The sequence below is a fragment of the Labrus bergylta genome, chromosome 9, assembly GCF_963930695.1.
Source record: "Labrus bergylta chromosome 9, fLabBer1.1, whole genome shotgun sequence".
NCBI lineage: Eukaryota > Metazoa > Chordata > Actinopteri > Labriformes > Labridae > Labrus > Labrus bergylta.
In genome coordinates this window covers 6,067,477-6,079,788 of record NC_089203.1, presented here as the reverse complement: position 1 = coordinate 6,079,788, position 12,312 = coordinate 6,067,477, and the positions used below count along the sequence as shown (strand labels likewise).

The 12,312-nt window shown below is 39.3% G+C and overlaps 1 protein-coding gene across 1 annotated transcript; it reads right to left on the bottom strand.

The window, feature by feature from the left end:
- Window positions 1–352: 352 nt before the first annotated feature.
- On the bottom strand, window positions 353–11,731 carry ube2d2 (ubiquitin-conjugating enzyme E2D 2 (UBC4/5 homolog, yeast)). The gene is made up of 7 exons (XM_020629696.3): window positions 11,448–11,731; window positions 9,976–10,039; window positions 4,422–4,453; window positions 4,073–4,150; window positions 3,827–3,932; window positions 3,548–3,641; window positions 353–1,624 (listed from the first exon to the last, which is right to left on the bottom strand). The coding sequence occupies exons 1-7, from the start codon at window positions 11,469–11,471 to the stop codon at window positions 1,579–1,581; spliced, it is 444 nt and encodes a 147-aa protein (XP_020485352.1). The 5' UTR covers window positions 11,472–11,731; the 3' UTR covers window positions 353–1,578.
- Window positions 11,732–12,312: the final 581 nt, after the last annotated feature.

Here is a 12,312-nt window from a genome sequence, read left to right as displayed (position 1 = left end):
GTAGATATTCAGTACATCACCCCAAATATGTGATAATGCTGAAAAATGTCGAGGTTAGGTTCTTAGGAATGACATCTAATGAAATGAACATTTCTTCATCTTTTTTTTAATCTATATTTGTAGTTTGGTTTTCCATTGATAGACAAAGCACAAGAAGAAAACAAATTTTAAGTCACTCCATTATTTATCCTTAATGATTTAAATCAAAGTTCAGCTAACTTTTACTTGTTAGATATCCCTGAGCTTCTATGGGAGATGATTATTCTGTAAACTGAGTCATGAAAGTGAACATCTTCCCATGTCTCCTTTCTGCCTCTGTCATGTCCCACAAGTGTGTTAGAATGAGACACGGTAGGAGTCATTGGGTTTTATTACACAGTTTAATCAACACACAAAGCTCAACGAGCCTCTCAGGTAATTCAATATACAGAGGTTTTGTGCAAGAAGAGTGGGTTCTCCTCGCACCCAGAGCCCAAGCCAGTCCCATAGCCATTTAAGATGTTAGCCTCTAATTTACCAATAGCAAAAAAAAAAAAAAACAGAAAAAGAAAAGAAAAACAATGCATCCTAAAGAGTTATGGGGGGGATGGGGAGAGGTAAAAAAAAAGAAAAAAAAAGAAAACAAAAAAAAGGTTAAACTAATAAAAATGAAAAGCTTAAATACCTGGTCCAGAACCTTCACTTTGTGAATAAAGAAAAATCGGTGGAAGTGGTGGGGTGGGGGATGACGTGTGTTTACATTTGTGCGTGAATGTGTATCGACTTGTGTGTACAAAGGGGTCATTTTGGGTGAGGTGTGGTGGGAGGAGTCAGGAGCAGGAGGTGGGGGGATAAATTCAAGTCCTTTCATAGAATCCAACAGAAGACCAAAATAGGCCATGTGATTTTTTTTTTTTCCTCCATTTTATATATCTTGCGATGATTTCTTTAATGTATTGTATAAAATACAGAGTGCCCTTCGACTCGCTAGCAAGAGTCGCTTTCCTCAATTGTCACCTCTAAAGATGGGAATTACAAGAACAGTAAAACAAGAAAGGGCACAGAGTGTAAAAATCCCTCCATCACGTATGTCCCCAACCCTCCTACAAAAATGGGAAATAAAGAGAAAAGCCCCTCAAGATTTGAAAAAAGGAAAAGGGAAGTTTTATGGGCAGTGACAGCCCAGCTGTGACAAAATGTAATGGAACACAGAGGTCAGGAGATGGGTTCAGAGGTCACATGGTAGGGAGGAGATGAAAAAAGGGGGGCTGGGAAAGATGTGAACAACTATTGGAAGTTGACTTTTTGTACACTGTAGGGTAGTCAGGTGAGCTGAGAGGCAGGAAGGGATGAGGGAGAAGGAGGCGTCCAACAGAGAGAGTGAGAGAGCGAAAATGTAGGGAGGTGGGGCGGAGGGAGTTTTTACAGGTACTCTGGTGAAGGGGAGGCGTGGCTCAAAAAAAGCACTCCACTGGAAACCAACAAGATCTTGTTTTAAACTTCATTTGTTTGAATGGTTTTTTGTTTGTTTTCTCTTTACATCTGAAGCTCCCCTAACCTTATTATGTAGAGGTGGTTGGCCATGATTCTACCCCAACACTACATTGCATACTTTTGTGTCCATTCCCGAGCTATTTTGTTGTACCTGTGAAGAAGCAGAGACAGAGACATGCGTTAGTCTTTAATCCCAATAAAAACCATCAAACACAAGGACATCACAGTTCAGCACTCAACAGCTTCATTTTCAATGAAAAATCAGCAGCTATTCTGTTAGCCAAACAGTGACTGAGAGAATCTTAAATCATTTTCACCTTACTTCTTATATTTATCAAGCTCGTTCATGCCTTTAGTGATAGGGGACAATCAAACTTCTTTAAAACTAAATAGTTAACGTCTGAAAAAAGGGCAGGTTTTATTTGTGAAATCATAAATCAAAAAGGTAAAAAGTAACTCTGACTAAAGAAGAACTCCTGTTGTAACTTTTATTGTTGTACACTGAGTAAAGATGATAGTGAGCTGTCACTTCATTTAGCAAAAACAAAAAGAGAGTGTGATGAAAACAGAGGGCAGTGTGGGACAGACTTTGGATTGCTGCTTCAACAATCTCAGCTTCAGTACTGAATGTTCGCAGAGCTGACGTTAGACTCTATTTGAACCACATGCTAATACATCCTCCGTCCTGTCCAGTGTGTCCAGTGCTGTTAGCAGCCCAGCAGAAGAGACAATCAATGGTGTGCTAGGGGATTTTTAGCTTCTCATGACCAGTGTGCACACACTATTTCAATTTGTGTGAGCAGTCAGCACTCAAAATGAGACGGAGATGTTTGCTTTCTAAGTGTGTGCACATGTGCATTGTAAGAGGTCACGGCTCGGTCTGTACTTAGGTTTTGGGAGCATGGTTCCGTAAAAGTTTGGTTCAACAAGAAAATAGAATCATGAAGTCCTGGATTCATATTTCAAGGTTCCTCTCATTTATTTATTAGTGACAGTAGTGCTAGTGACAGTTTGTTCTACCGAGTGTTATTTAGAAGTGCCTGTGATCGTAGGTACAGCCTGTAGGGCATTCAATATTAAACATAAAATAAAGAGGAAAACAAAGTGAGGCAAAATAAGAAGCGACAGAAATAATAATATCCTGATTTAAAAATGTAAATAAATACAATGTAAAATATATGGTGATAAAACGTGTGCCTTTAGGAGCAACGCATCATATTTATGAAGTGTGCAGTCACATCGTTGTGAGTGAACAGCGCGTGCAGCGGTTATTCATGCTCAATCACCGTACGCGCATGTTAGTGAAGGGTTCACCACGGACTGGCTTACGTGTGCACGGGATGAGACAGTGAACACAGGCTGGAGCACCTTTAAAACAAACTTGAAGCAGGGGTCCTCTACTGCTGGATAATGCACGCAAAGACTTCAAAATGTATTGGCTTCTGTAATGTCTTTGACTCATTCTGCTTTCACACCCAGAGACTAAGGGATCAGTTGTTTTGCTTAGCTCCAGTGATTAGCACATCTGGGTGATGTCATCCAAACGGTCATTAACATGTTTGACGTGTTTCCAAATACTCCTCGGTGAACCCGAAGTCTGTCCACACAACACATTTTAAAGAAGCAGGTCATTACTCTTTTTCATTGTGTGTTCTTTTTTTGTCTGCTTCTTCTGGAAGCTTCTGTTGTTTAGTAGCAGTTAGCGAACATGTACACTGCACTGTGTGTATGTGGAATGTTTCTTTTCTCCACTCAGACGTATTTGTCATTATAACTGCATGCACCAAGCCGTGACGTCCAAACCGTGACTGCAATGAATACAAATACTGTTCCAGGCCCAGTGATGAATCATTCAAAAAGACATCCTTGATGATTGTTGAGTATTATATTATAAACCAATAAAAAACAAACTATCAAAATGAAGATGGAGCATCTGTCAGCAGCTAGCCTGAGACACTGACGGATCAGAACGAGCTCTACACAGACGTCTGGAATTTACATTGTTGTCCCTGTGAGTTGTAGATTATCTTATAAAGACTAACACTTAAATGATGCACAAAACAAAAGAGCTTACTTTTCCCTGTCCGTCTTGTAGATGCGGGCGATCTCAGGTACTAAGGGGTCATCCGGGTTTGGGTCGCACAGCAGAGAGCAGATGGACAGGAGGACTGGAATAGAGCAGGTAAAGCGTTAATCAATACAGACATTTGAAGATTTCCTTTCACTTTTCTTCAGATGGATCTGAGACTGATTCTGGGAGTGAGTTCCCACCCACTGATCTGTGATTGGTCTGTAGCTTCAGTGGTCGGAAATATGAGGAACTGAGTCTAAAGGCCAGGAAGGAGCAGCTTACCTTTGGAGATGGTGAGAGCTGGAGACCACTGTGATCGCAGAATGTCAAGACAAATGCTGCCGTTGCTGTTGATATTTGGGTGGTAGATTCGTGTGGTAAATGCAACCTGATAACAAACAGGAAAAAAAAAACAAATATGGGGGAGGGGATGAGACAGACGAGCAGGTGAGAGACGCAACAATAAACTGATGTCAAAAGCTCTGGCATGTAGCTTCTTTTGGAAGTGTGCACTGATATCTTGGTTACCTTTGGCGGTTTGAAGGGGTAGTCTGTGGGGAAGTGTATGGTCAAGAAGAAAACCCCGCTCTGGTAAGGACTGTCGTTCTAATGAAGGACGGGGACAAATGTCATTAGTTACTTGAATGAAAAAAGTGGCTGACTTAGTTGATCTTCTTTTTGACATTTTTTAAAGTAAGAAGTCTGTTTCACTTTTTTTTTCAGCCCCTTTTGGGATTCTATGGAAGTCAAGTGAAGTTATACAAAGTCAATATTTCTTAACAATATTACATGTGTACTCTGTCATCATTGTGTGAATGCTTCTACCAAGGAGAAACTTAAGAATGAGGATAATGGCTGTTACTGAGGTCATACTTACAGGTCCCATTATTGTGGCTTGCCAGTGAAACACTGAAAAAAACAAAAAAAAAACAACAAAAGAGAAGTGGTTATGAAAGACTGTGTTCACAACGTGTGGCTGAGAAGTGTTAGAATAAATAATGCCACATGAATAGAGAATGCTTATTTGTCCAGTTGAGTAACAGCCTCTTATATAAAGTGCAACCCTGCAGAAATATTTGAGGAAACAGATTTTTGTGATTTGCAAAAAGGAGGAGACTTCCTTTTAGATTTAGAAACCCTCATTGTGAACAATATCAAAACCACTAAATCAATTAAACTCTTGACCTTGACACAACGACAAAATAAATCAAGATTTTATCGAGGAGCAATATGTCTACTTGGAACCTCCTGTGGATATGAGGAAAAATTACAGACTGCTTAACGGGGGGGGGTGGGGGGGGTGGTGGGGGGGTGTTTGTGATGTGTTCTTAATGTCGGAGCCAGCAGCAGGGATCAGTGCCTGGTGTGTGTGCATGTCTCAGTGTGTGTGTACGTGAAGCTCCCCGTGTTTCTACAAGCCGTGCCTCAGAGCCCTGCGCGGGACTGTTTTCTTTGTCCCGCCTCCTCTGGATTTCTGACCATTATCGCCCACTCCTGCAGTGTGTGTCATCCACTCCCGCCAGCATCTGCAACATGTGTGTCCAATCCCAGACACAACCGCACAAATTCTGACTAAACACATTTAACGTTGAGAATACACAACTGTGTTCAGTTATATCAATGTGTTCACCAAAGTTAAAGCACCACACAGGACAAATAAGAGTTCCACTATTTAAAACTTCCTCCCTGAATGGAGCAAACAAGGACAGCTGTCATCATGCCTAACTGCTCCAGAGCCACTGATTTAACCCCTGGTTAGATGAACAATAGTAATGTCAAAGTCATACTGACAGGCTTCATTACAGGTCATTTATTTTGAAGTCATACAGAGGTGGGATTGTTTCACTGATCAGTGGAAAAATGTATGTGACATCCCTTAATAAATGCTGCAATGCAGTCACCACCTGCTCTCAGCAGACTCTTCTTTTCACTGTGTGGCTGTTAGTGCCATTGTTTGTGAATCCCATGCTTTTTGTAATGAGGCCGACTTGAATGTAAAGGGGGTAATTTTCCCCCAAATGTCTTCATAATGGCTGAGGCTCCCTGTGTGGAAGGTGTAGTAAAGCCGTTGTGTGTTTTGTGAATTAGATGTCTTTTTGACGATTTAACAAACCCAAAAGACACGCACTTCTATAGTGTACAGGGCCTCCTTTTTTTTTTTTTTTTTTTTTTAGAAATCCTAGCACTGTTTCCATAATTAACAAATAGCAAGAACATTTAGGAGTCACCCACACTAGGACCAGTTGCCCCGTACTGTGCGGAAGCCCGATTGACCCGTCTCCCCAGTCCCATGCAGACCTGCACTCACATTGCTACAGGCCCAACGAGGGCAGAAAACCCTGTCTAGCTGTGGGAGTGTCACCCACCTGGGGGAGGGGTTACTGGGAAAATCACCAAACAGCATGTTAAAGCACACATGACCTGAGAAGTAGAGGAGGCAAAAGACTAAAGGATGGACTTTTCTCATAACAGGGGGTTTTAGGGGGGCTAGGGAAACAGTGTTTGAAAAACACAATAGCAACAGTGGTGTTTCACCACTATATCTTTTGTGTATGATCACTGCTTCTAATTATTTCTGACAGAAGCAGACAGCCGGTGATCATTTTAGTGGGGAAGCGTCAAGCTCTCTTCGAGGTACACCCCTCAGGAATAGCCTCTGTTTGAAGTAAACATTGCTTAGATGATCTTTTCTTACACAAACTTTGAATTTGTCTCTTTTATTCAACTTGAGATGCCCTGATGATCCATAAACATGCATGTGGTCCTATCTATATGCAAATCATGTCCTGAAACTCAAACACAAGAAAATGGTGAGCATCCACTCACCCGTAAGAAGCATTACTCTTTCCCCAATCAATGACAAGAGATGTGTTATTGTCATGCTACTTTCAATTGGGTGATGTAACTGGAACAAACTACTTCTAGTTAAGAGGGTTGACAAGTTCAACGTTTACTGTTACTGGCCGTAAAGTTGTTTTTGAATAAACTCTTGAATAAGTTGGACAATAAAGCACAATTAAAAAAAATACATAACCCAACCTATCATACATAGGGAAATGTATTTATTAGATTTATTCTGCCTAGTTTGTAGAATGACTATTACAGATGTAGTTTGCATGCAGAATGGCCTATATTAAAAACAATACATAATATTGGTATATAGTACAATAAAATGCTAATAAAATTCTTAATGCTAATGTCAAACAGTGAAAACAACAAAATGCTGACTGGTTGGAAAATGACTGTTACATTACAGTACTGTGACTCAGTAGACTAAAAGGTAAAGCTAAAGGGAGAATTTTGATTTCGGCAATCCACATCTTATCTTTTTGTTGATGTTGGGCTATAAACCGAAAGTAGTGTTCTCAAATGAAAAGGCCCTGCTGTCTGTTACATGTCAGATTTATCCTCAATGTTGTAAAACTTATTTATGGAAATTGTCAAAAAAAAATTTGACCCAAACGCAGTGGTGGCAAACATTAAAATAACTTTACAGAAATAAGCTGTATTCTCCATGAAAGTCTTTTGTAGGTCATTTCGATGTATCAGCATTCATTTCAGTGTTTCATAACCAGATCAAAAACTCCTGACAGTACCATTAAGCTAAGTTTATAAATCCCCCCTTTGAGATGAATTTTGGTGGTGGGATCAATCCCTCAATATGAAAGATGTAATTCAGGCTCTGAGGCTGGTCAACATGAAAGCAGTGTGCCACATTTAAATGAGTGGTAAGACGTGTTAACACCACTGCTATTATGTTTACTGAAGAGTTTGGAGTTATGCATCTTTACCCTAGTGCCACTGCATAGACCTAACCTCAAGCCCTGACCAATCTGAACTATTACTGTGTAAGAAAAGCTGAACAGCCTTGAAGGCGTTGGCCTCAGCCAATGCTTGCCCTGCATATGGCAGGTGCCTGATTTATTTCTGTGTGCGAAAGCCTAGCATTGGCGGCCTATGTCATACAGAATTCTCCTCCACATGAGGTATCTGGGTTTATATGGTTTTCAGAAGGCCTGTTGATTAGGATTGTGCAATAAGGCAGTGGTATGTATTTCATACTTAAGTTATATACGTATTTTTTCTATGGTGTTTTCCTGTGTAAGGATCAAGTCATTTTTAATGCTTAGGCTCGCCCCTGCAAAAGTAGTTGACCCACCACAACAAGTTTCCTTCAAAGAATCTTTCAAGTATATCATAGAAATCTAATCAAGGTGGCGTTCATAAAGACTGTTTGTAAAAATACTTTGTTTAGGTTCAACACCGCAGTTTAGTTCAGCATGAACTACAGTCGGAAACGTTTTGCCCCCTTGATGAGCAGATGCAGCGTATGTATTGCCAGTTCAAGACGGGAGCCCTTAGTGATGTCTTGCATGCAATGTCAAACACGTCGGTGGAATGGTGGGGTGAAGTCGTGCTGCTCCTGAGTTGGCATCAGAGGTAGGAAGGTAGATGAACAGGGGGGGACAGCGGCCATGTATAAATATAAATGGTAAATGGACTTCTGACTACTCAAAGCACTTTTACTGTACACCACAGGTCACACCTACACATTCACACACTGATGGTAGAGGCTGCTTTGTAAAGTGACTGTCAGTAGGAGCTAATCCTGTTCATACACATTCACACACCACACACAAAGCAGCGGGGGCAACTTGGGCTAAGGACACGTCGACATGTGGCTGTGGGAGCTGGGGATTGAACACCTGACCTCTCTGTTGAGAGACGACCGACTATCACTGAGGCACAGCTGACCCACTAAGTCCAGAGTTGACAAGATGAAGCTGTGCTTTGTGTTTGTCTGTGTTTGTCAGAATGTGGGTTGAGGCTCCTGCTGTGTGTTCACTAGTGAATATGTCATGGTAATGTTGGAACACATTCGAATCCCCCTGTTAGTACATGTTAGGGATGTGTCATGATTTGCAGTTATTCGAATAGTCATACATTAAGTTAGAACAGTGTTTGAGAGTTTATTATATCACAGCGTAGTGTATTCAGATGATTCACAGAGGTGAAGATGAGACATAACGCAGCTCTGTCTGTCTGTCTTATTTCTATGCACAGCCCACTATTATGTATCAGGGAGGTGATTGGCAAAGGGCAAGAAGGAACAACAAAATGTTGTTATTTATGTCTGATGTCACCCTTGTCTATAAGAGAAAATAGACACTAGTAATTATTTATTTATTTAAATTCATAATAAATGTTTACAAGGACATCTACAGGGAGCAGGATTTTTTTTTTAAACCCTACGCATTTAAATATATTTTTAATAAAACATTCATGAATGCCTGTGTGATAAATCTCTAAGATATATAAGATATATGCATAATGTAATAAGAGTAAGGTCCAGACCTGCTGTTTTGTAGAGTTTCCTGAGACAACATTTGTTATGAATTGGCATTAAAGAAGAAAATGACTCTGAGAATAGTAAATGGATTGGACATGTGTGGTGCTTTTATAGACTTCTGACCACTTAACGTTCTTTAACACTACATTTAATCACTGATGTCAGAGGCTCCTGCTTAAAGCGCCCAACTGCCCTCAGAGTTATTCCATTCACACACCTGGCTAAACAGCTGGAGCTTCAACATGTGATAGCAGGTGAGAGACGACCAAATCTACCACTGAGCCACGACCGCCTATGATATTTTAGTCCATATTTACTTCCTCATTACAACAGCTTAAACACTAGTCATTTAAGATGTGTATTGAAAGCTTAAGTGAAATTGACACAAATCCAGAGTTGAAACATTATTTAAAAAATAAAGCAGTATTTCAAAAGAATAAAAAAGGGCGGCTGTGGCTCAGTTGGTAGAGTCGTCGCCTCTCAACCGGAGCTGGGCAACATGTCCGATGTGTCCTTGGACAAGACACTTAACCCTGAATTGCTCCCACTGCTTCAGTGGTGGTGTATGAATGGATTAGTTACTTCTGATGGATGATACTCCATAGCGATCACTACCATCAGAGTGTGAATGTGTAGGTGTGACATGTGGTGTAAAAGTGCTCTGAGTAGTCAGAAGACTAGAAAAGCATTTTATAAGATCAAGTCCATTTACCATTATCAGCTTGATCTTGTTACTCAGACATTTATATCAACACACTAAATCTTGCACGACTAAAGTCAGAACCTTTAGATATAAATGTATAGTCTTTTTTTAGTTATAAGCCTTCAAATGAATTTCAGATGAGGGTCGTTGTATAACTATTTGGTTACATTTTGTTCCACGTTGAAACATAAATTAATAGTAACATTTAAGGCAGTGAGCCGTTCTGACATATCTTGATTACACTAAATAGTCCTAGAAGCTTTTTACACTCTGGGTAGTGCATGGATATAAATAAAACATTATTATAAGTTATACTCTTGCTGGAAATCAAGTTATCCAGTCAAAGATAAAGACCCAGAGTTGGTGTGATGAACTCACTGTCATCTCCTACTGGTCCTGCAGAACACTGGGCCGGTGGGTCCCTTGCCAAGTCGTTCAACTCCTGAGACAAACAAAAGTCAGATGATCAGTTTCTGCAGAATGGGGCGGAAAATTAAACTATTTCCAAAAACAGTTACCTACATAAGAGGAAAAAGTCAACTACATCCAAACTACAAAGACAACCACAAGGTGAACCTTTTTAATAATCTGATCTGATAATAATATCCAGAAACAATCGTAATGTTTGAATATCTCTTAAGAGGACCAGTAAGACACATTTATATAGATAACTGTCTGTAAACAGGTAGAGAGATGACAAGTCTTATTAAAATACTTACAAACTTAAACACTACAGTAACACAGTAAGCTTTTACGTAAAGGTAGTTCTGCAGGTACAGCAAGGTGTGGTACTTGAAACAACCCAATGGAGACTGAGATCACACGTCAACAGAGGTTTATCTATAACTCACACAGTTTGATGAATTAGCTGAAAGCTTGTTGAATGTTATGATAATGTGAACTTAGCGAACATGCTAGTCGCTTTGGTAATCAGCCACATGGCTATGCGAGTGAAACACTTTGTAGAAACATGATTATTATATCATATGCTAAACATTCCTGAGGGAAATGATCTGCAACAAGACAACGCCAAACAACATGTTATCTAATAAAACAAAGTGTAAAGATATGTTAATGATGGTCTGCTGCAAGCTGCTGTCACCATCATGGCAGGGCGACGCGTGGGGCCTGCTTTTTATTTAAACACCACACAGACATAATGTTAGTGCTAACAAAGCCTTTACTCAGTTACATTTTTACTGTCAAGTATCAACAATAAGGTCAACAAAACAACAATAGCGCACATGTTTTTCACGACTATCTAATAGTTTGCATCACAGATAAAAGAAAATGTAATTGTAACAGAGCAGGGATATACGCTATATTAAGATAATGTTAAAGCAATCAGTAAGTGTGGGCTATTTAAATGATAATGTGCTGCATAAGGCTGTTATCTGCAGGGAAACTGTGTGTAAATGATAATTCACGGGAGTGTTTCACATAAGCTAACGTTAGCGTCGCTGCTAGCTCGATAGCTTATCTGTCAAATCAAGAGGCGAGTACAACTAGCTGTAATATTTATAACAGCGGTCAATAATGTACGCTACATTATCTGTCGTGCATCGTGGTTTCCAGAATGAAATCATTTTCTACCTTTTACACACGATAAGACACGTTTATTGAATGTAACCGTGACACTGTTAGCTAGCTTGAGCCGCAGTTAGCTTCTCTTACTGTCGTCACCCGCTATTCAGATTCCGTTAGCTCAAACTAACTCACAGGTAATGAGGCAATATTTCACTTTTTCACCCGATCTAATTAATTTGGCAACAACTAAGCAGATTGGCAACCTTTGCACCCATCGTGGGAGGAAAGTGCGAACCCCGGGGCCTCGTCGCTGACTTTCTTACCTTGTGAATTCTTTTCAGAGCCATTGTTGTGCTAGCGGTTCTGTCAGGGAAACGTGCAATTAAAATGGCGATTGATGTCACTCTCCGTGGGTAATACTACGACTCTGATATCATAGAACAACCTTCGCCGTTACATTCACTTCACCCGATCAGCTACCAAACGAAACCACCAACAAAATCTCGAGATGAAACTGAAGGATAGAAATGGTAGAACCGCGGTCCTTCCTCCTACTGCAGCGGCTACCAAATCACTGCGGCCTGCGTCCTGCCAGCAGCAACAACCAAGAGACTTCCGGCCCTGGCTCTTCACAATAAAGGCGCTGTTGTCGGTAGTCATTTAAATTACAGCACAATTGAGCGACAAAATCTGTAAATAAATACATGTGGAAATAAATAAATGTATAAATAAATAAATATGGAAATAAATAAATATGGAAATAAATACATGTATAAATAAATAAATATGGAAATAAATAAATGTAGAAATAAATACATGTAGAAATAAATAAATGTGGAAATAAATAAATGTAGAAAGAAATAAATGTAGAAATAAATATATGTGGAAATAAATAAATGTAGAAATAAATAAATATGGAACTAAATACACGTCAAAATAAATAAATATGGAAATAAATACATGTATAAATGAATAAATATGGAAATAAATAAATGTAGAAATAAATACATGTAGAAATAAATAAATGTGGAAATAAATAAATGTAGAAATAAATAAATGTAGAAATAAATACATTTGGAAATAAATACATTTATAAATAAATAAATGTAGAAATAAATACATGTAGAAATAAATACATGTAGAAATAAATAAATGTAGAAATAAATACATGTAGAAATAAATACATTT

Excerpts from the sequence above, each read along its gene's own strand:
- ube2d2 (XM_020629696.3), bottom strand. The coding sequence starts at position 11,471 with ATGGCTCTGAAAAGAATTCACAAG. Across the intron at positions 4,151-4,421 it reads AAGCCACAATAATGGGACCT|AACGACAGTCCTTACCAGAG; the intron begins GTAAGTATGACC and ends GTCCTTCATTAG. Across the intron at positions 3,933-4,072 it reads ACCCCTTCAAACCGCCAAAG|GTTGCATTTACCACACGAAT; the intron begins GTAACCAAGATA and ends GTTTGTTATCAG.